A 24,510-nucleotide genomic window follows, 5' to 3' on the forward strand; every position below is an offset into this window, starting at 1 on the left:
TTCATCCATATTGAGCATGTGTTAAAATTTTCTTTTTGTTCATAGCTGAACAGTATTTTCTTGTATATATGTATATACTACACTCTGTTTATCCATTCATCTGTGGATACACATTTGGGGTGTGTCCACCTTTTGGCTATTGTGAATAATGCTGCTGTGAACATGAATGTACCCTTTTTGTTTTTAATTTGAGTATATTTTGCATACAATAAGATGCATGAGTCTTAAATGTTAAGTGTTCAGCAATACATTTGTGTTACCACTGCAAGAGGGATACTTTAAAGGGCTGGAAATTACAGGATGCCAGATATAGTAATCATTTTATCTCAATGTTTAACTTAAAGTCTACAATGTTTCATGAGCAGCATTTACCAGAGATATATTTCACTTTTAGTCAGATTCAGGCTTGTGCCTCTTTAGGTCAAGCTTTGTGTTCGGGCAGAATTGCTAGTTCTCAAGGTCTGTGATGTGCTTTGTGGGGCCCTTCTCCTTGACCATCCATAGCCCTTAACGTTTTTGTCCCCACTTCAAGGATCCAGCAGTGCTGTTGAGGGAGCTCACACACCAAATGATTAACCTTTAGTGGAAAATGAGTTGTTTATTAATGGTTAATTTATTTCCACCCTGTAATGTCCTGTCTCCCTAAGACACTAGAAATCGGGTCAAATAAGTTCTGAGTTGGAGAGAGGAGAGAAGAGGTTCAGCTAATGTCCCTGAGCCTGGAACAAAATAGTGCCATGTGGGAAAGGAGTACATGCTATCACAGAGGGCAGGAGCTTCCTGCTTAGAAAGGCTACTGAACCCTGGAGACCCTGGCCGAGCTGAGGAGTTCTACACCAGGTGGTTAATTCTCCCAATACACATGTATGGAGGTCTCCCTAAGCCTTAGTGAAAGGCTCAGTTTGGCAGCAATCCACTTCAACATGACTGCCTGCCTTTTCTTGTCTGCTGGTTTGCTTCTGCCCAACAGGCTGACCTTGAACAAATGCTGATGAAATCCACATCCATGATGAGGTAGCAATCTTATAATAATTTAAAGGGATTCAGAAACTTAATGGATAGAGCCAAGCCCAGACTATCAAAAAAGTTACTGGCTACTGAGGCAGACCTCAAGAAGAGGGGTTGTTAGCCAAGCATGTGTACCATGTTGACCTTGCTGCATGGATATGTGGAAGGACCTCAAATTTAATTCTGAGCCTCCTAGCAGCCAACTCAAAAAGGGAAATCTGCTTGGTTTCATATTTCACTATGATCACAAGCTAAAAAGTAATAAGTTACTTAGAAAAAGCATGATTGTTGATACTAGTCTCAAATAACAATTTTCCCTAGGAGTGGGGAGGAGTGATCATCACGAAGGGAATTCTCTAATCAATGACATCTTCAAATAACATCTTTACAGCAGATGTATTATTAACCATCAGCCTGGGCTGCAAGAGAGGAAAAGCAGTGATTTGGCAGTGCCAGTGGGAGTCAGATGGGTATCCAGCTCCTTTTTTTGCTATGCTGAATTTTAATCCCCCTATGTGTGGATTTGGACTACATGTTCTTTTTTTTTTTTTTTTTTTTTTTTTTTTTTTTTTTTTTTTTAAGACGGAGTCTCGCTCTGTTGCCCAGGCTGGAGCGCAGTGGCTGGATCTCAGCTCACTGCAAGCTCCGCCTCCCGGGTTTAGGCCATTCTCCTGCCTCAGCCTCCCGAGTAGCTGGGACTACAGGCACCTGCCACCACGCCCGGCTAGTTTTTTGTAATTTTAGTAGGGACGGGGGTTTCACCGTGTTAGCCAGGATGGTCTCGATCTCCTGACCTCGTGATCCGCCCATCTCGGCCTCCCAAAGTGCTGGGATTACAGGCTTGAGCCACCGCACCTGGCCTAAGACTACATGTTCTTGAAGCATTCTTGCCTAAATAATCTTGTAGTCTAGCTAATGCCAGATGTTTAATTGGCAATGAGCTGAAATTGCCTCTCCAACAAGAGCCCATTTGGATGCCAGTTGTTCTGTGCTGCCAGGTAGATCTATGTCCATGTGCTTTACCAGGCAGTTGAGTATGGAGAGGGATGATACCCTCTCTTGGGAATAGAACTGAGTATATTCCACACCACCTTCCCTTAGAGAAGAGTTGATGGAATCCCTACAGGCACAGCCAAGAGCCTTCTTAGACAAGGCGTTTTGCTGTTGTTACTGTTTTAATAGTCTCGGGTCTTTATTTGACTCAAACTGAACACTGCAAGTTTCTCGTATTAAAAAAAAAAAAAAGCTGTTTGCTCAATGCCGCACAAACGGCAGCATGCGGGGACACCCCCACTCACCGTCCCCCAAAAAACACAACCAAAACCCAAAACCTCTTTCATATTCACGGTATTCATGAAGCACCAGCTGTGGAGTCAAGCATCTTGGTTTGGATTTAGTCTGTTTGCCTACAATCATGACCTTCGTCAAGTGAGTTTATCTCTGAGCACCAGTATCCTCATCCGCAAAGTGGGGCAAGTTCCATCTACCACAGTGAGACAGGAAAGGGGCTCCAAAACAGAGCTGCCATCACAGTAGATGTTGTAAGGGCTGGATGAAGAACTCCAGAAGCCTGGTGCTACCAGCCCACTTCACCTGAGCCACAGCATCGCAGGCTCGGGAGTGTCAGGACTCAGGGGGGCCCTGGATACAGTGCCTGCACCCAGTCCTTCCCCAACCACGTGGCAACCATGTGCTCCCAGTGGTGGTTGCCTCCTCAGTCCCCTCCGAGCCTCCCCGCTCCCCACTCCCTGCCCCCCGCCTCGCCCCGCCCCAGTAACTGGCTGAAGCAGCCGGGTGAATTGTGGGTCCAGGAGCCCCAGACTCTGAGGCCTGGGGACTGGAGAGCAATCCTAGGCTGTGCGTCCGTGCCCTCCTCCAATAGGGAGGCGTGTGCTTCTCCGTGAACCCAGCCTCCTGGACCAACCCAGCCCGGAATTAGAAGCCTACCATGCCGGCCTGAGGCACGCCCCTAGGAAAACGACCACTGCCCAGCTCCGATGCCTACCCCGGGCAACCCGAACTGGGTTCCACCTTACCTCAGGCCCTGGGCCTCGCCTCGCTCACGCTCCTGGGGCTTCAGGCCGTCTTCCCACCCCTTCATGCTCCTGGCTCCCTCCTGGCTCCCATCCTTCCAGATCCAGCAGCTCTTCCCACTCCCTCGGGCCTCCAGCCTGCTTGGCGCTCTCCAGCAGCCCGGGCTGCAGCCGGATTCCCACCTCCAACCCTTCCCCTCTCCTTCCTCCTCCCCAGTCCCCTCCTCCTCCTCGGTCCCCTCCCCAGCCCCCACCCTCACTGCCACTAGACCCTGCTTGGCCTCCTCCAGCTCCCCCCAGCAGTTGCCAAAAAGATAGTTCTGAGGTCTCAGGGGGCTCATCCATCGAATCTTCTGTGGGGTGGTGGCGCGCTGTTAGGTGAGAGAGAGAAGGCAGACAAAGAGGAACGACTCCTGCTCCGCAGACAGCTACGCAAGACCAAGACGGAATCACACCAGTGCTGGACAATGGTTTTGAATCCTCTTTCAAGCACAGAAGGAGGGAGCTCAAAGCTTGGAGTTCCGATCCAAAGCCAAGGCTGAAACAATTTCATTTTAACCTGGAATGTTAAGGCAGATGTACACCTTTTTGAACTGAGACTTTTAACCCTTTGCCTCGCTGAGTGGTCTCAGCTTTTGGCTCCGTGATGGAGCTGGCGCCGCCTCTGGAAGCAGAGCCCTCTGGGATCTTATTAGCAGCTGGCTCTTGAATCGTGTAAATCTCTGGGCATGACCACAGGTTGAGAGTGAGAAACTTGAGCAAATCTTTGTTGTAGGACTCCAGATCTTTATGCAGCTGTGATACTTAACACATCTCAGTAAACTCAGCACTTGAGTGCCCCTGTGTTCATTTATGGTAACAATGGGATAGAGAAGACAGAGTTGGGGCCTCAGAGACAAGTGAGGTTGGAAGTCTGGCTCTCCATTTATCACTGCCTGACCTTTGGCGGGTATCTTAATACCTCTGAATCTCAGTCTCACCATCTGTAAAATGGAGATAATACGCAGGATATGGGAGGCTTAAATAATACTTGCAAAGTGTTGTGTTCTCCTGATTCCTCAATGAATGGTGCCGTGATGACTCATGTGTCAGTTTCGCACATATAGGATCAACTGATCCTCATCAAAACTTTTCAATAACTGAGATGCACTTCGCCCACATGCCCAGGTTTCGGTGTCAGTGCCAGCACCACACCTGTGGGGAGACGTGTGATCGCTGCTGCACAGGGTACAATCAGAGGCGCTGGCGGCCCGCTGCCTGGGAGCAGAGCCACGAGTGTGAAGGTGGGTATGGGGCTGGGGTGGGGGCCACACGTGGCCTTCTCCTCCTCTCCCTGGGGGCTGAGGCAGTTTTCCCCATGCTAGTGAGGAGGCTGAGGTCATGTCAGTCTTAGGGGCTCAGGTCTGTCTATTGTAATAAGAACCTCACAGACTGGAGGGAAAAGTGCCCTCTGAATTCAGATGTACATATGAGAAGAAAAAGAACAATAGTGACGATGACCATGCATGATGGGGCTCAGTGCTTTAATGGATTGACCTCTCTTTTTAGCAATCATAAATATGAGGCAGCCACTATAAAATTTTAACCCCTTGTCCATTTCATAGGATATGATACTGGATAGCAATCAACTATTTTGAGGACCGAGGTCCAGAGAAGATGGCAAGGTTGAGTCTAAACAGGAAACTGGGAGTACTGGAGTATGGAGGGCTAGGAAGAGTAATGTGGTAGGATTGAGGAGGATGGAGGGGACCAGAGAAGGAAGAAAAAAAGACAGGAAACTGCTTTTAACAGTGTGACATAAAGTAAGAAAAGTATTCTTTTTTTAGGCCTGACGTGGTGACTCCTAGCACTTTGGGAGGGAAAGGTGGGAGGGTTGCTTGAGGCCAGGAGTTGGAGACCAGCCTGGGCAACATAGTGAGACTCTGTCTACAAAAAATTCGAAAATTAGCCAGAGGTGGTGGTGCAGGCCTGTAGTCCCAGCTGCTTGGGAGGCGGAAGTGGGAGGATGGCTTGAGCCCAAGAGTTGGTGCAGTGAGCTCTGATCCTGCCTCTGCATTCCAGCCTGGGTGAAAGAATAACATCCTGTCTCAAAAAAAAAAAAAAAAAAAAAAAAAAAAAAAGACGAAAGACAACTGTTATTTTTAACAAACAAACCCTAAGACATCCAACTATAGATTTTCTTCTAAATCAATCTTCTTGGGAAGGTACATATTTATTCCAATTACAGAAAACATTTCATTCACTGCAACCGCCGCCTCCTGGGTTCAAGTGGTTCTCCTGCCTCAGCATCCCCAGTAGCTGGGATTACAGGCACCTGCCACTACGCCTGGCTAATTTGGTTTGTTTGTATTTTTAGTAGAGATGGGGTTTCATCATGTTGGCCAGGTTGGTCTTGAACTCCTGGCCTCTTGTGATCCGCCTGCCTTGGCCTCCCAAAGTGCTGGGATTATAGGACTTTATACTTTTTGACCAAATAGTTTTTATAACTATTAAGAGATAAGACTGATGATCTCTTATGGCCAGTAGACTTATGTAAAAGGTATTTCCAGTGCTCTTCCAAGGGAGTTTTGAGAGATGCTAAAGTTCTGGGATGGTCTTGCAGCCATTTCAGGCAAATGCTCTGGCGCATCTCTGAGTCCTGGTGTTTCTCGGATGGCCGCCTCACTTTATAGTCACAGCTAATCGGTTCCTTCTCAATGACTTCCCCATGCCTCACCCCAGATGAGGGGACCAGAGAAAGATATGATAAAAATAATCAGGGGTTGTTTCTTCACTGCTTTCAAACACTGATTTAGGATATTTTTGATTGAATTACATGAATTCCAGTATTTGCAACTTGATTAGTTTTCCAAACTAATGGAAGCCTTTGTAAATAACATGCTTCACTCCAACACACACGAAAAAAATTAAACCTCCTTTACTGAGTTTTTATCCTTTTAAAATGTATCAAATGGTTAAAAGTTACAAAAATAGTGCATGGAAGTCAGACCTATCAGGTTCCATTTATTAGGTGCTTTCTAAATTCCATTTGAAATATATAATTCAAAATGAACAGACTTCTTAAGAAATAACTGATGTAGTAAGTATAAATGCCTTGAATTTTTAAAATCATGGCACCACAGAGAAAATGAAGATAAGAAAGCATTCAGCCTGTTTTACAAGTTATAGGGTAATTTGTGTAATATCTAATTAAGTTTTCCTTCACGTAGTCACCTGGGAATTTGATTAAAACACACAAATTACTAACAAGAACTTGGACATTTTGATGTAATTGGAATGTAATGGATATATAGTCTGCCTAAGAAAGAACAAGAATTTTACTCATGTTAAATCTTTTTCATCTTGGCAATGATGACAATCCCAAATGAGTTTTAAATTATACTTTATAATTTTAGAAGTATTATATACTACTTGTAGATAACTTGGAAATTCAAAAAAGATAATAAAGTAAAATCACCAAGAATTTACCCCAACAGAGTGTCTTAGTTTGTTCAGCTGCTGTAACATCTGGGTAGCTTATAAACAATAGCCTCAAAGTTCTGGAGGCTGGCAAGTCCGAGATGAAGGCACCAGCAGATTCGGTGTCTGGTGAGGGCCTGCTTTCTGGTTCATAGATGCCACTTTCTTGCTGTGTCCTTACAAGGTGGAAGGGGCAAGGCAGCTCTCTGAGCCTCTTTTATAAGGGCACTTATTGCCTTCCAGAGGGCCCATCTCCTAATAACTGGTGATTAGGTTTCAACCTGTGAATTTGGTGGGCGATGCGGGCATAAGCATCCAGTCCATAGCAGAGAGCTACTATTAATATTTTGTTAGATATGTAGTATTTTTATACATACTTTAAATACTCAAGATTATATAATCTAATTTTATATCCTAAATTTTTTCACTTGATATTTTTAGATATTTCCCCATATTTTCCCAATCCTTAAAAATGCTTTGACATCATTTTTGATGGTACAGGGTTTTGTTCCAATCTGACAAGTGTTTGTTGAGGACCCACTGTGTGCTGACAACTGCTCTATTGCAAACAAAACACATGCAGCCCTTGTCGTCATAGAACTTAGAGTCAAGCAAATATACTGTTGCTTGCTTAGTCGTTCCCCTGTAATTAAACTTTAAGATTATTCCCAGTTGATTACCAGACAGTGTTGAACTGAAAGGTTTAGAGTATTGGCTAACAGCATAGGTTCTGCAGTCAAACAAAGACAGGTCAGAATTTCGCTTCTTCTGGTTATGAGCAATGTAACGATGGGCATATTCCTCAACCTCTCTAAGCCTCAGCTTTCCAGTCTGGGCTATAGGGATAACGGTACCTACTTTAGAGAGTTACTGTGCAGATTAAATGAGATAATTCATGTAAAACACTTTTCACAGGGTGTCAAGAGCTCAATTACTATTGTTAGTAATAGTTTATAGTGGTAGTAATAATATTCTCTTCATTCACAAAGTTTAATTGACATTTTGACAGTGAAAATGTTGGTTTCAAGGATTCTCCTGCCTCAGCCTCTCAAGTAGTATATACACATATTTTTGAGACGGAGTCTCCCTCTGTCGCCCAGGCTGGAGTGTAGTGGTGAGATCTTGGCTCACTGCACCCTCTGCCTCCTGGGTTCAAGCGATTTTTCTGCCTCAGCCTCCTGAGTAGCTGGGACTACAGGCGCATGCCACCATGCCTGGCTAATTTTTGTGTTTTTAGTAGAGACAGGGTTTCACCATATTGGCCAAGCTGATCTCGAACTCCTGAACTCTTGATCCATCTGCCTTGGCCTCCCAAAGTGCTGGGATTACAGACTGAGCCACCATGCCCAGCCCCAAGTAGTATTTTTTTTAAAAAAGGGAAACTTCTCCCATTGAATATCAAATGAAAGCAGCTCTAAACTGTATCTTAGTATAGCCTGGACTTTGTGTAAAAATCTCGAAAAATTTTCCACTAAGAGTGTCCTGGGTGTTCCAGAATAGACTTTTTTATAGCTCAATTAGCAGTAATACTATTTACGCTATTTACTAAGCTTCTGATAGTAATGATGAGAATATTGACTTAGTATGCTTTTTTTCAGCATGCAACTGCCACGGCCATGCCAGTGATTGTTACTATGATTCAGATGTTGAGCGGCAGCAGGCAAGCTTGAATACCCAGGGCATCTATGCTGGTGGAGGGGTCTGCATTAACTGTCAGGTGAGGCACTATTTAAATCAAAGGGGATGTGTTGTCATGGGGAATGAGTATTCCGTAAGCTTTGCTCCTGAAGCGATACCGAGAAAGTGATAGGCAATTGAAAGTGTTTTCTGAGACCATTTATCCACTGTTGTTCACACAAGGTTTTGTTAGCTGGATGTAATTTAGGGATTGTAGGGAAAATGGACTGAAGTATGTTTACCCACACTCCTTTGATCAGTTTCTCCATTTAGATCTTTGCCCAGATGGAGAGGAGGATTCCCGGCTGTCATCTCTGACTGCTATCCATCCATCTTCTGATAGGAAAGCTCTAAGATAGGAGGGCAAGTAGTTGTCAATGTTAGTGCTGACCCTACATCTTGTTTTCAGACAGACTGAGTGTAGACTCAGTGAGGAACTGCATCATGATCAATTAATGATGTCTTTCATAGACATCAAATATGAAACACTAATTTTTCATCACTTCTGTAGGACAACTGGTTTCACTGGAATTTAGTTAAGGGAGTGTATGGTAGAGGAGGATATATCTTCGTTGAGATATTCATTAATGGTCCTGTCAAATGTTTATGAATTTGGTCTACATTGTCATTCTTTCTTGTGTTCTTTTAGATGTTTTGTTATATACCACTGAAGAGGCATTCTTCACATGAGATGCCCATTAATATGAAACCAGGGCTACATACCCATAGGGAGAGCCACCATTCTTCAGTTGTCTCCCTCTCCATACTTTTATATCATCTGTTATTGCAGATAATTAAAATATAAGTAAAATATAAGTCATAGGTTTATTATGAATCACAAGGTTTCATGTGTAAGTGAGATATCTTAGGATAAGGCTAAGCACTGTAAGACCTTCAAGTGATTTGTGTGCACATGAAGTTGCAGAAACACTGGACTAGAATGTGTAGGTAGAATCTTTTCTGCAGATGAAAGGTCAAGCCCCTTCAATGTGTCTTTAGAATACTTTGTTATCCTTCATCATTCTCTCAGTGATACTATGTTTTGTACTTTGCTATTCCAGAAAACCATCAGTGTAGTCTTTTTTTCATAGTGGCTCTGCAAAAACTTTTTTTTTTTTTTTGGCTTATGAAATTACTGAACTCTTGTTTCATTTGTTTTCCAACGTAAACTTAAAATGCCTTTTACTAAGTTAGATATTTAGGTAGCGTAATTAACTTTAAAATGTTTATTGTGGTGAAATAGACATAACATAAAATTTACAATTTTAACCATTTTTGAGTGTTATTTTAGCAGCATAATTAACTTTTATATTATATTGATAATCAAAAGACAAGGAAAGAGTTCTGCTTCTTTTACAGTTTAGTGACTGCTGCAGGACTCAACCCTCCCACGGAGGATTGGTCTGTATTGATTGTCTTTTTGCTTAAGAATGGGGCATATTTTAGGGGTTCATATGATAAACTGGGCAAAATACAAAAGACAAATAAACAACAAAACCACAAAAACCATGATCTGAAAGCACTGAAGAGTAAAAATAAGCAGGAAGGTACTGGAGGGGAGCTGCAACTTGGCAAAAGGGATCAGCATAGGGTAAGTTACATATCTTTATGACTTTTACCCAGAGGGGAAGCCAAAGTTGGTCCCATGTGGTCTGACTAAAATCTCTCTACAAATATGGAACCTTTGTCTTAGAGCTCTGTTCTCTGAAGAACCAGAGAGCAGAGCTTAGGACAACTACAACTTGTGGAAAGTTGCTGGGGAGTCCAGGAAAAGAGAAATCAAGAGCAGGGAAATCCCTAATTCCATATATAAATTCTTCTCAAGTTTCTGACTGACTCCTCAGTCCATTTTCCCTACAATCCAAGCACAGGATGGATTTCATCTGAGACTAAAATAATTTACTTGACATTTCAGTTACCACTTAAGGGTCAGAATATGCAACTTGAGTAAAGTTAATAGTCTCATAAAGAAAAAAACCCCATTTTTTTCAAGGAATACACTAATGGATTTGGAATCCCTAAAGCAATATTCACAATGTCTAGGATATAATCCTAGATTTTGTAACATATGAAGATTCAAAGAAAGTGACCCATTCTCAAGAGAAAAGACAATCAATAGGGATCAATTCTGACATGCCCCAGATGTTGGAATTAGCAGTTAAAGATTTTAGAGCTGCTATTATAATTATTCTCAAGAGAATAGATTAAAATATGGTCACAATGAATGAAAAGATAATAAATAGGAGGGAAATAAAAACTGTAAAATGATCAAAATGAAAATTCTATAACTAAAAAATGCAATATGTTAAATAAAAAATCCACTGGAGGGGCCGAATAGCAGAATGGAGGTAATAGAAGAAAGAGTCAATGAATTTGAAGATAGATTAGTAGAATTTATCTAGTCTGAAGAAGAGAAAGAGAAATACATATATTTCAAATGAACAGAGATTTGGGAACCTATAAGACAATAGCAAAAGATGTAAGGAACATGTAATTGGACTCCCAGAAAAAGAGAAGAGACAATGAATCAGAAAAAAAAAGTGAAGAAATAATGGTAGGAAATACCTCAAATTTTGCAATATGCTAAGATTCAAGAAGCTTAATGAACCCTAACCTGAAGAAATACAAAGAAAGTAATTCCTAGGCCTAGTAGAGTCAAACTGCTGAAATCCAAAGACAAAGTGAAAATCTTGAAAGTAGACAGAGAAAACATTACAACATAGTGTGACTGTGGACTTTTTATTAGAAACTGTAGAGGTCACAGAACAATGGAATAATATCTTTAAAGTGCTAAAAGAAAAAAGAACCATCATCCCAGAATTCTGTATTCAGTAAAAATATCCTTCAAGAATAAAAGCAAAAAGAAAATTGTTGGTAGATAAGATAAAACTAAGAGAATTTATTGCCTAAGAGACCTACACTACAAGATATGCTAAAGGAAGTTATTTAGGTTAAAGAGAGGTGATACGAGATAGAAACTCAGATCTTTAGGAAGAAATGAAGAGTATGGTGCATGTCTGGGCAAATATAAAGTACTATTTAAAAACAAATTCTTGGCTGGATGCGGTGGCTCATGCCTGTAATCCCAGTACTTTGGGAGGCCGAGGTGGGCAGATCACATGAGGTCAGGAGTTCGAGACCAGCCTGGCCACTATGGTGAAACCCTGCCTCTACTAAAAAACACAAAAATTAGCCAGGCATGGTGGTGTGCACCTGTAATCCCAGATACTTGGGAGGCTGAGGCACAAGAATCACTTGAACCCAGGAGGCAGAGGTTCCAGTGAGCGAAGATCACACCACTGCACTCCAGCTTGGGCGACAGAACACGACTCTCAAAAAAAAAAAAAAAAAAAAAAAAAAAAAAAATTCTTGGAAGTCCTAGCCAGAGCAATCAGGCAAGAGAAAGATATAGAAGACATTCACATAGGAAAAGAAAAAGTCAAACTATCTCTCTTTGTTAATGATATGATTTTATACTTAGAAAACCTAAGGACTCTGCCAGAAGCCTCCTGGAACTGATAAACAACTTCAGTAAAGTTTCAGGATACAAATCCATGTACAAAAATCAGTAGCATTTCTAAGCACCAATAATGTTCAAGCTGAGAGCCAAATCAAGAACATAATCTCGTTTACAATAACTGCAAACAAACAAACAATTAAAAAAATCTCAAATCTAGAAATACATCTAACCAAGGAGGTGAAAGATCTCTACAAGGACATCTATAAAATACTGCCAAAAGAAATAATAGATGACAAAAACAAATGAAAAAACATTCCATGCTCATGGATTGGAAGAATTAGTATCATTACATTGACCATACTGCCCAAAGCAATCTACAGATTCAACACTATTTCTATCTATGTCATTTTTGACAAAACTATAAAAAACTATTCTAAAATTCAGATGAAGCAAAAAAAAAAAAAAAAAAAGAGCCCAAATAGCCAAAGCAGCCCTAGGCAAAAAGAACAAAGCCAGAGGCATAACATTACCTGACTTCAAACTATACAGAATATAAAACTCAAAAATAAAGCCACACACCTACAGCCATCTGTAGATTGAAGATCAGCCATCTGATCTTCAACAAAGTTAACAAAAATAAGCAATGAGGAAAGGACTTTCTTTTTTTTTGAGATGGAGTCTCACTCTGTCACCCAGGCTGGAGTGCAGTGGCATGATCTTGGCTCATTGCAACCTCTGCCTCCTGGGTTCCAGCGATTCTCCTGTCTCAGCCTCCCAAGTAGCTGGGACTACAGGTGCATGCCATCATGCCTGGCTAATTTTTTATTAGTAGTAGAGATGGAGTTTCACCATGTTGGCCAGGCTGGTCTCAAACTCCTGACCTCAGGTGATCCAACTGCTTCAGCCTCCCAAAGTTCTGGGATTACAGGCATGAGCCACCACACCCAGCAAGAAAGGACTTTCTTCTTTTTTTTTTTTTTTTTTTTTTTTTGAGACGGAGTCTGGCTGTGTCGCCCAGGCTGGAGTGCAGTGGTGCGATCTCGGCTCACTGCAAGCTCCGCCTCCCGGGTTCATGCCATTCTCCCGCCTCAGCCTCTGAGTAGCTGGGACTACAGGCGCCCGCCACCACGCCTGGCTAATTTTTTGTATTTTTAGTAGAGACGGGGTTTCACCATGTTAGCCAAGATGGTCTCGATCTCCTGACCTCGTGATCCGCCCGCCTCGACCTCCCAAAGTACTGGGATTACAGGCTTGAGCCACCGCGCCCAGCCGGAAAGGACTTTCTATTCAATAAATGGTGCTGAGATAGTTGGCTCTCCATGTGCAGAAAAATGAAACTGGACTCCTACCTTTCACCATGTATCATAAAAAAATTAACTCAAGATGGACTAAATATTTAAATATAAGACCTCAAACTATAAGAATCCTAGAAGAAAACCTAGGAAACACCATTCTGGACATTGGCCCTGGGAAATAATTTATGGCCAAGTCCTCAAAAGCAACTTCAACAAAACAAAAAATTGACACATGGGAGCTAATTAAACTAAAGAGCTTCTATACTAAGAAGAAAAACTATCAACAGAGTAAACAGACAGCCTACAGAGTGGGAGAAAATATTTGCAAAGTGTACATCTAACAAAGGTCTAATATTCAGAATCTATAAGGAACTTAAATAGTTCAGCAAGCAAAAAACAAATAACTCCATTAAAAATGGGCAAAAGACATGAACAGACACTGCAGAAGACATACAAGTGACCAACAAACATATGAAAAAATGCTCCATATCACCAGTCATCATAGAAACGCATGTCAAAACCACAATGAGATATCATCTCACACCAGCTAGAATGGCTATTATTAAAAAGTCAAAAAACAGCAGAGGCTGGCCAGGTTGCAGAGGAAAGAGAACACTTATACATTGTTGGTGGGAATGTAAATTATTTTAGCCACTATGGAAAGCAGTTTGGAGATTTCTCAAAGACTTTAAAATAAAACTACTATTCAACTCAGTAATCCTATTACTTGGCATATATCCAAAAGAAATAAATTATTACACCAAAAGGTCACATGCACTCATATGTTCATTGGAGCATTATTTACAATAACAAAGACATGGAATCAACCTTGGTGCCTATCAGTGGTGGGTTGGATAAAGAAAATGTGATACATATACATGATGGAATATTACACAGACATAAAAAAGAATGAAATCATAGATGCAGCTGGAGGTCATTATCCTAAGCATATTAATGCAAAACCAGAAAACCAAATGCCACATGTTCTCACTTACAAGTGGGAGTTAAACACTGGGTGCTCATGGACATAAAGGTGGCAACAATAGACACTGGGGACTACTAGAGAGGAGAGGGAAGAAGGGGGACAGGGTCAAAAAACTAACTATTAGGTACTATGCTCAGTACCTGGGTGGCAGGATCAATCATATAACAAAGCTGAGCCTCATGCAATATATCCAGCTAACAAATCTGCACATGTACCCCCAAATCTAAAATTAGAGTTGAATTTTTTTTTTGAAAAAAGAATTTTAGGAAACTACCTACCTTCCCAACCCCTCTTATTTCCAAATATCTGCCCTTTTATGGTAATACAGTGATCTGTAATTATTTTCCTTTGCTCAATCCCATTTGTAAATGTTTTAGAGGAGAGAATAAATAATGGAAAAGGAAAATAAAAGAATATTTTGTAAATAATACTTCAATATAACTGGAAAAATTAGAGTATGTAGGGCTGCTTACAACAAAATTTATGACGTCTCATGGTATTTATAAAATGCATGTAAATATAATACATATGCAGCAATAGCATAAATAATAATACAGTATTAACTCTAATTCGATTGTGAGCCATGAAGGATATACATCGTAGTCCCTAAAACAACTGCTGACAAAATAATGCAAAGAGGTACAGCTAAAAGGCCAATAGATACATTTAAAGATAATTTTATAAACATTCAAATAATCCAAAAAATAGATGAATGGAGGAACAGGGGATGAAATGCACGCACGTGCGCAAGCACACACACACACAAAACCACATACACACACACCAGACACAAAAGGAAGGGGCAAGCAGAAAGTAGATACAAATAGTGGTAGACCTAAATCCAGATATATCAAAAATACACAAAATGTTAATGGACTAAACACTCCAATTCAAAGGCAGAAGCATATAAGAATGAATAAAAAAGCAAGACTCAACTATGTTGTTTACAAGTACTTACCTTTAAATATAAAGACAAGTTGAAAGTAAATGAATGGGAAAAAATATACTATGTAAACACTAAACATTAGAAGGATAGAGTAAAAATATTAATATCAGGTAAAGTAGACTTTAAGACAAAGAGCATTGACACAAATAAATAAAGACATTTCATAATGCTAAAAGTAAATTCATCAGGGAGACAGTAATCATAAGTGTGTTTGCATCTAATAATAAAAATTTAAAATACGTGAAGCAAAATTTGACAGAATTAGAGGGAAAAGTAGACAATTCTATGATCACAGTTGGGGATTTAAATACCATCCTATTGGCAATTTATAAAACTAGACAAAAAATCAGCAAAGACATATGATCTGAACAACACTATCATACACTTTACCTTAACTGATACTTATAGAACAGTACACCTGACAACTGAAGACTGTGTATTCGTTTTATGTGCATATGGCACATTCACCAAGATAGGCTATTATACAAGTGTAGCCATAATGCAGATCTCATTACATTGAAAATGATTGAAGTCATATAATTATACTATGTTCTCTGGCCAGAGTGGAATTAAATTAGAAATCAACAGGAATAAGATCACTGGAAAAATGCTAATATTTGAAACAACACACTTCTAAATAAGCCATGGTCAAAGAAGTTAGAAGGGAAATTAGAAAATATTTCAATTTAAATAATAATGAAAACATTACACATCAAAATTTGTTGGATGCAGCTAAGCAGTACTTAAAGGGAAATTCATAGCTTTAAGCTTGTGTTAGGAAAAAAAGTCTAAAATCAATATCCGAAGGTTCTACCTTAAGAAGCTGGTAAAAGAAGACCAAAGTAAGCCTAAAGTAAGTAGCAGGAAGAAAGCAATACATTCAACAAAATTTAACAGAGAAAAGAATTCAAAAGAGAAAAGAGGTAAACAATAGAGAAAAACAATAAAGCCAAAATCTGTCTTTTGAAAAGGTCACCAAAATTAATAAACTCCCAGTTATTGTGATCAAGAAAAAAGAAAGATTACAAATTAGCAATCTCATATATAAAAGTGGTGTGTTACTACAGTGGCTACAGGCTATAGACTTTAAAAGGAAAATAAAATAATACGATGAACAATTTTATGCCAACAGAATTGACAACCTAGATTAAATGGACACATTCTTGAAAACTATAACTTACTAAAACTGATACAAGATGAAGTGGAACATCCAAATAGATGTTATCTGTGAAAGAAGTTAAATTCATTATGAAAATTTTCTGACAAAGAAAATTCCAGGCCCAGATGGTTCTATTGGTGAATTCTAAACATTTAAAGATGAAACAACATTAATCTTATACAAGTTCTTTCAGAAGACAGAGGGGAGAACACTTGTCAACTTGTTTGATGAGGCCAGCATAACCTTAATACCAAAACTTGGCAAACACCACGTGAAAGAAGATAGCTGATCAATATCTGTCACGAAGATCATAGATTCAAAAATATGAAAAACAAATCCAGCAACATATAACAAATATAATACATTATGAAGAGTAAGATTTACCCCAGGAAAACAGGTTGATTGAACATTCAAAAATCAATGTGTAATTTATCATATTAATAGAATAAAGGAGAACAATTGTGTAATACCATTAAACAAAATTGATACCTATTTTATAATAAAAACTCTTAGCAAGCTAGGAATAGAAGTGAATTTCTGTAATCTGATAAAGGGCATTTTTGAAAACCCTATGACAACTAACAGCCTATTAATGATAAAATATTGAACTTTTTTCTTTGAAATACTGGGACAAGGCAATCACCATTTGTGTTAAACAATGCCCTGGAGATCCTAACCGTTGCAATAAGGCAAGAAAAAAAAAAAAGAGACATTTAGATTGGAAAGGAAGAAGTATAACTATGTTTTCAGATGATACGATGTTTTATTTAGAAATCCTAAGGAATATACAAAACAAATACCAGAACTAATAAGTGAATTTAGTAAGATTGCAAGATACAAGGATAATATAGAAATTAATTGTATTTTATATGCTAGCAGCAAACAATAGGAAAATGTAAAAATGTAATTTAAAATATTGTCAAATTACATGAAATACTTAGGAATACATTTAACAAAAGGCATGCAAGACTTCCACACTAAAACTAAAATAATTGCTGAGAGAAATCTAGAAAGACCTAAATAAACAGAAAGGTGTAAAGGTTTATGGATTGGAAGACTCAGTATTGTTAACTTGTTGATTCTTCCCAAGTTGATCTTCCCAAGTTGATTTAATGCAGGCTTTTGGATAGAAGTTGCCAAGTGGATTCTAAAATCTATGTGGATGTGTAAATGTCCTAGACTGTCCAAAGGTGTCTTAAAAAAGTAGAATAAAGCTGGAGGGCTTACATAATCTTACTTCAGTACTAACTATAAAGCTACAGTAATGAAAACGCTATATTGTGATACTGACATAAGGATAGAAAAAGATCAATATAGCAGAGTGGGGAGCACAGAAACAGACCCACACTTTTAAAGATATTTGATTTTTTATTTCTTTTTTTTTTTTCAGAGACAGGGTTTTACTCTGTCACCCAAGCTGGAGTGCAGGGATGTGATCATAGTTCATTGCAGCCTCAGACTTCTGGGCTCAATCAGTCCTTCTGTCTCATCCTCCCAATTAGCTAGGACTACAGGCAGGCACTATCATGCCTAATTTAAACAAAAGTTTTTTGTGTTTTAGAAATGGGATCTTGCTATGTTGCCCAGGCTAGTCTTGAACTCCTGCCCTCAAGCAATCCTCTTGCCTTGGCTTCTCAAAGTGTCAGGATTATGAGCATGAGCCACAGCACCTGGCCTGACATTTGGTTTTTGATAAAAACACCAAAGCAATCCAATGGGAGGATTGCTCAACAAATGGTTCTCAGACAACTGGATACTTAAAAAACAAAAACAAAAAAAAAACCCCCAACCCCTACCTCAAGTCATACACAAAAATTAAATTGATATAGAACTATATTTTTGTGATTTGAGGATATGCCAAGTTTTCTTACATCACAAAAAGCAATAGCCATGAAAAATTGACAATTTATATTTTATCAAAATTAAAAATTTCTGTTCAAAACAAAACATGCTATTAAGAAAATGAATAGGCAAGTCACAGACAGAAAATACTCACACAACATAAACCTGACAAATGGTTGGTATCCTGGATATATAAAGAACTTCCACAGCTCAGTTATAAAAAAAAAAAAAACCTCAAAAAAATTCAAAAGATTTGAATAGTTACTTGACAAAAACAGATAAATAAATGGCCAGTAAATGTACATCAAAGAGCTTAACATTGTTAGTCATCAGAGAAATGCAAATTAAAATTACAATGACATACCACTACATACTCCCCAGGATTACTGTTTTCTCCTCAGCTTTAAAGGATGACTCTTATTAAAAAGGCTGACAACATCACATTTTGGTGAGGATATGGAATAACCACACCTATTCATGCATTGTTGATAACAATGCGGAATGGTACAACTGCTTTGGGAAAACGGCCATTTAAAAAAAATAAAACTAAACGTACACCTACCCTATGACTCACAATTTCCACTCACAGGCATTTATTCATAAGAAATGGAAATGTTTGTTTTCAAAAAGTTTATAGCAGCTTTATGCAAATACCCCCAACTAGAAATAGCCCAGGTGACCAACGATAGTAGAATGGATGCAGAAACTCGGGCATAACTATAGAATGGGATTCTGTGGAGCAACAGAGAGGAAGAAATTACTGATGGACACAGCGACATGCAAGAATCTTAAAAACATTATGCCGAGTGAATGACGACTAAAAAACCACACACACACAAGTATCAGGGCCATTTGAATGAAATTCTGAAACAGGTAAAAGTAGTCCATAGTGGAGAAAATCAGAACTGTGGTTGACTCTGAAGAGTTGATGATGGGGATGGACTGTGAAGGGGAAAGGGGAACTTTGGGGTAATGATAACTGCTCTATATCTAGATAAGGAATTGGGTTTCACAGATGTATGCATTTGTCTTGACTCAGTGGATGTGCAATTAATAGTTTTGCACTTACAAGTTTTTTGCACTTATAAATTTTAAAACAGAAGAAAAAACTGTAAACAAATATTGAATTCCAGCTAGTTAAATGCATGGTGAAGTATTTAGGGGAAAGTGACTGATAGCTGCAATTTGTTTTGAAATGCATAAGAGATAAGATGAATTAGTGGATGGATAGAGGAATGGATGGATGGATAATTATATAATAAAACAAATGTGGTAAAATATTAATGGTAAATTCTAGGAGGGGGAGTGTAAAGGTGTTCACTGTAAAGTTGGGAATTTTTCAAGATAAAATGTTGAGAGTAAAGAGTAATGAAAGAAGAAGCCGCCAGAAGCACAAAATTTTTGGATTGACTCCTTCTTGATTTCTTTCCCTTTGGTTAAATATTGATGCTCTTAACTAAGATTGAAGATTATCCCTGTTGTTTGAGATGATGCATGAAGATACTTTATCTCCATGAACTAAAACAAAGTCCTTCACCTCTTCCAAAGACATGTGACTTCTGATCTAAGTTTTTTTTTTTTGAGACAGAGTCTCACTCTGTTACCCTGACTGGAGTACAGTGGTGTGATCTCGGCTCCTTGCAACCTCCTCCTCGCAGGTTCAAGCAATTCTCCTGCCTCAGCCTCCTGAGTAGCTGGAATTACAGGTGCGTGCCACCATGCCCGGCTAATTTTTATGTTTTTAGTAGAGACGGAGTTTCACCGTGTTGGTCAGGCTGGTCTTGAACTCCTGACCTCATGATCCACCCACTTCGGCCTCCCAAAGTGCTGGGATTGCAGGCGTGAGCCACTGCACCTGGACTGATCTAAGTCTTAAACTCACTCCCTAGTTGTGTCTTTGTTATGTTGGTTTCACTATTTCCAGACTTTAATTTTTCTTTTATTTTCCCCTTCCTTTCCCTTCTTCTCTCTTCCCTTTCCTTCCCAAGGAGCCCAGTGTAGCTGGAGGGGAGTGAGTAGGGGGTTGATGAATCCGGAGGGTGACAAAGGCCAGATCATATCGGGCCTTATAGGCCTAAGTAAGGAAACTCCTCCAGAGAGAGGATGACTGGTGAATGGGCCACCCCAGAGTCTCTGCGTGCTTGAGATTCACAGAAATGGAAGCCAGCAACAGAGTGGTGAAGGAATTGAGAGAAAGACAGAAAGGCAGAGGGATGGAGGATTTGCTTGAAGGCGGAAAAGCAACTTGGAAAAGTTCTTCTTGAAGGAATTCAGACCTAAAGCTGATCAGAGCAGGGCCTGGTTGTAGGTGAGCATTCCATAGAAAGCCTCCCTCAGTAGTGCCAAAGGACGGACTAAGTAAGGTGGGGAGGAGTCGGGCTTGCTACCTGTGCAGATTCCATTAGCACCCTCGTTAGTTTGGGCAGCTGGGGTTTGCTCTTAAGTGTCAGGCAAATGCAACTTCAAGTTCCCACTGCTCCCAACAAGATCACCTCTCCCACACCTCCAATATGTCCTAAAAAACTGTCATTTAAAACAGAAGAAGAAACCTGTAAACAAATATTGAACTCCAGCTAGTTAAATGCATGGTGAAGTATTTAGGGGAAAGTGACTGATAGCTGCAATTTGTTTTGAAATGCATAAGAGATAAGATGAATTAGTGGGTGGATAGAGGAATGGATGTCCTTGGGTCATCACCACTGTCCCTGGGTTTCGACCTGGCCTTGGTCCAACCAGGACCATGGTGTCCATGGATAACGTGGTGTGTCTTGCCCTCAGGGTGTGCAGATATTCTGGAGAACCACTGAGATTTCAAGGCAAACTACAGGCATTATTCTTTCTACAGAGTACTCTAATTTGTTGCTCTCTTTCAGTCTTTCATTGCTATCCTTTGTGTCTTAAAAATATAATTTCTCTGTAGCAGGTACTTTATTAACCACTTTGTAGTAGAGGGGGAAACTTGGGCTGCCCAATTCAGAGAACATTTTTTCATTTCCCACTCCAACAATAAAAGATTTGGGAGCCAAAGTTAACCTAATGTCCTCTGTCTATGGTAAGAAACAGTGGCAAACAACAGATGTGAGGGTTAATTGATGTTGGAGGGGAAGGTGAGCCACAGCTGTTTCTGATTTACCCACCATGTTTATGCATGTAAATTTCAAGTCACAGAAGTGGCCAATGTGGTTTTAGACCTCAGCAGTAAAGTGAATTCAGATTTTAGCCTATGGGAAAAGGAGTGGTAATAAAGAAAAGTCTGTAGTTAATAAAATTATCTAAAACAGGAGAGGATACAGAATGGATCTTTGTTCTCCCCTCTGTGTTTCTGTGCAGACTTTTGTGTGGGTCAAAGTGTGTTTTTGTTCTTGTTAACTTCTTATTGCCTTTCTTTTCATTAATGAAAGAACATTGTCCTCCTAATTATTTCCAAATTAGAGCAAAAGAGGCAGAAATGCGCTAGATCCATAGTTCTTGGAAACTGATGATGCATGTTGGGTAATTTAATTTTGTGGCAATTACAAGGATTAACCATGAACTGGAAAGAGCTGCCTAGTATTGTACTTTAAAATGAGCTCCGTGTTGTAATCCCAGCACTTTGGGAGGCTGAGACGGGTGGATCACGAGGTCAGGAGATCGAGACCATCCTGGCTAACATGGTGAAACCGTCTCTACTAAAAATAGTACAAAAAACTAGCCAGACGAGGTGGTGGGCGCCTGTAGTCCCAGCTACTTGGGAGGCTGAGGCAGGAGAATGGCGTGAATCTGGGAGGCGGAGCTTGCAGTGAGCTGAGATCCGGCCACTGCACTCCAGCCTGAGCGACAGAGTGAGACTCCGTCTCAAGAAAAAAAAAAAAAAGAGCTCCGTGTATGAGACTTATGCCTCCATTTTCCATTCATGAAACAGAAGTATTCAGAAAAGGTTTTATGACTAAAGCACAGATAAAATTAGAACGAAGAGAGACAAGGATCTGTATATGTTATTCCTTCCAAAATTGGAGAAGATGTAAATGCACACATGATCCTTGGGTTAAACTGCAGGCGATTCGTTATCCATTCGTCAGTTCTTCTGAATGAGGCTATGAGAACAGTCGTCTTCAGTGTTTTCTCACTCACATGTCAGGTGCTTCATTAAAGCAAATTCTTCAATCAGAGATAAAGCCTGGGCTTGTCCAGTAGATGGAATGTTTCCTTTCCTCTCCCAATAAGAAAAAAATTCCTTAGCCAAGATTAAGCCAATCCTATGGTAAATTTTGGTCAAGGTCAAGATTAATGCTTTTTTTTTTTTTATTTCAGTGACTTCAAAATTACAATTGTATATGACAGAATTATTCCTCTGCATGAGTAGCACAAAATAAGGAGAATCAACTTCCCCAGAACCCTTCCTTTTAAGTTTCTTTTGTCTCTTTCTAGCACAACACAGCGGGAGTAAACTGTGAACAGTGTGCTAAGGGCTATTACCGCCCTTATGGGGTTCCAGTGGATGCCCCTGATGGCTGCATCCGTAAGTTTCATTTCAAGTTGGTGTATCTTAGTCTGTGTGTACTGCCTCAACGAAGTCATCAGGCTAACTTTGGATCAGTTAATAACTTCCTTCATGCCTTCTCTCTTCAGAGTATTAGTTGTGCTCGCTATGTGACCTCAGTCACTTACACAGTCTCTTTGAATTTTGGATTTATTGCATGTAAATGGAAATGATAATATATTTCATAAGATTAAATAAAACGCAATCAAAAGCATGTAATAAAATACTTACCACCGGGCCTGTCACATATTAGCCCTGTGATAAATGTTAGTTTCTCCATTTTCTGTTGTTTTGACATGTTTCTATGATCTCTAATAATTTCAATTTTTGGGCCAGAGGTGGTGGCTCATGCCTGTAATCCCAGGACTTTGGGAGGCTGAGGCAGGTGGATCACTTGAGGCCAAGAGGTCAAGACGAGCCTGGTTAACATGGTGAAAAACCCTGTCTCTACTAAATACAAAAAAATTAGCCGGGCGTGATGGTGCTCACCCATAATCCTAGTTACTGTGGAGGTGGAGGCATGAGAATTGCTTGAACCTGGGAGGCAGAGGTTGCAGTGAGCCAAGGTCGTGCCACTGCACTCCAGCCTGGGAGATAGAGTGAAACTATGTCTCAAAAACAACAACAACAGCAACAACAAGTGAATTAGAACAAGACAGCATAGTAATGAGTTCATAAGGATTTAATAATAGTCATATTGTTTAAAATAGCTAATATTTGTTGAGTACTTGCCATATGTGAGGCATTACCTAAATACTTTCACAGAGGTCTTGTGTAATTATCACAACAAATAGGACATTGTATTATTATCCTCATTTTTAGATACGGAGAAACCAAACAATATGTTTTGTCATCTAATTTAGGCTAGGTGACAAAACCACTAACTGCTAGATCCAGGATATAGTTTTTTTTTTGTCTGACATGACTGTGCCATAACTATTCTATTACACAGAATGCCTCTAGTTTTTTTCTTGTAGAATTATGAATCTTGTGTCAGATTTACAGACTTTTCCCTACATGTGCAACCTATACCCTATTCAATGCTTTGTTCTTTTAAGTTGCCTGATGGTCACAGTTGGAAAGCAATTCCAGTCCTGAAGTCAATCCTGTGCCCACTCCATGATTAATCATATCATTAACATTTGAGGGCATTAAAGTCCAAGGAATATGTAGACGGATTTACTTCTCTCTAGGGCATTCTTAGTTGCTAAAAAAATGTGTTTTCACTTTTTTTCCTTCTTCCACATCATGCTGCAAAGTATGTCCATCGCCTGTCTTGTGCCTACAAAGAATAGGCATAGGGAAAGGAAAAGAGGACATTGCCAATGTAATTGTACCTCATTAGGAGCCTCACTGTTTCATCACCTTTCTAGTTTTTTCATCATTGAAGTGGTCCACAGAGGTATTAGAGGCTTGGTGTGAAGGATCAGTAGGACGCATGAATTCTAAGCAAATTAAGCAAAGGGTACCAGGATGCCAGGTCTCCCAGGTCTTCATGGGAATTGTATTCAGATGAGCTGTGACAGTATTTTCCCTGTCCAGGATGCACCTGCCAGGTCAAGGGAGGCCCCCAAGTGGGAGGTCAACAAACTTCTTATACTTCAACTACGTCTTACTGCAGTGCAAGCCTGATAATCGTGCCTGATAATCATTTTTGGTTACAAAAGCTGCCTTCAGTAAGCCATTTCACTCAAATTAACATTTGGGTTATGGGTCTTGGTCTGCTGTCCACAGATTATATCTCCATGTCTAGGCACTCCACACTTGTGCCTGTATCATAACTGTGTATTGATGACCACTTTGTGGACATTCACAGTTGGTTCATAGCTAGAAAGGGCTGTGCCCAACAGCGCTAAGGCATACACCCCCACCACACCCCCAGCCCCTCTCACTGTAGTCTGTGCAGGCCTTGCCTCTGACTCAGTGAGCTGGGCAGTGCTCAGTGGGATAAATGACATCCATGAGAACTTCTGTGTGGACACTCATTACAGCTGATCTCTGACAGCTCATGAGCTTCAGGCAGTGAGAACCATCAATCAGGTGTGAGGTGGGAAATAGGCTGTGCCCTTTCAAGAATACCTATAGACCAATGATCAAGTGTGGAACGTTTGCTGGGAAGTGTTGGAA

The 24,510-nt window shown here is 40.0% G+C and overlaps 1 protein-coding gene across 1 annotated transcript in view; it reads left to right on the forward strand.

Annotated features, from left to right (window-relative positions):
* Window positions 1-22,556, forward strand: part of LOC115895506 (laminin subunit alpha-3-like) — a 96,258-nt gene extending 73,702 nt beyond the window's left edge. Inside the window, exons 7-9 of the mRNA XM_030926088.1 lie at window positions 4,209-4,324; window positions 8,099-8,217; window positions 22,272-22,556. Of these exons, the coding sequence (XP_030781948.1) occupies window positions 4,209-4,324; window positions 8,099-8,217; window positions 22,272-22,556 (520 nt within the window). The remainder of the gene's footprint in view (window positions 1-4,208; window positions 4,325-8,098; window positions 8,218-22,271) is intronic.
* Window positions 22,557-24,510: the final 1,954 nt, after the last annotated feature.

Source organism: Rhinopithecus roxellana, chromosome 21 (genome assembly GCF_007565055.1).
Source record: "Rhinopithecus roxellana isolate Shanxi Qingling chromosome 21, ASM756505v1, whole genome shotgun sequence".
Classification (NCBI taxonomy): Eukaryota; Metazoa; Chordata; class Mammalia; order Primates; family Cercopithecidae; genus Rhinopithecus; species Rhinopithecus roxellana.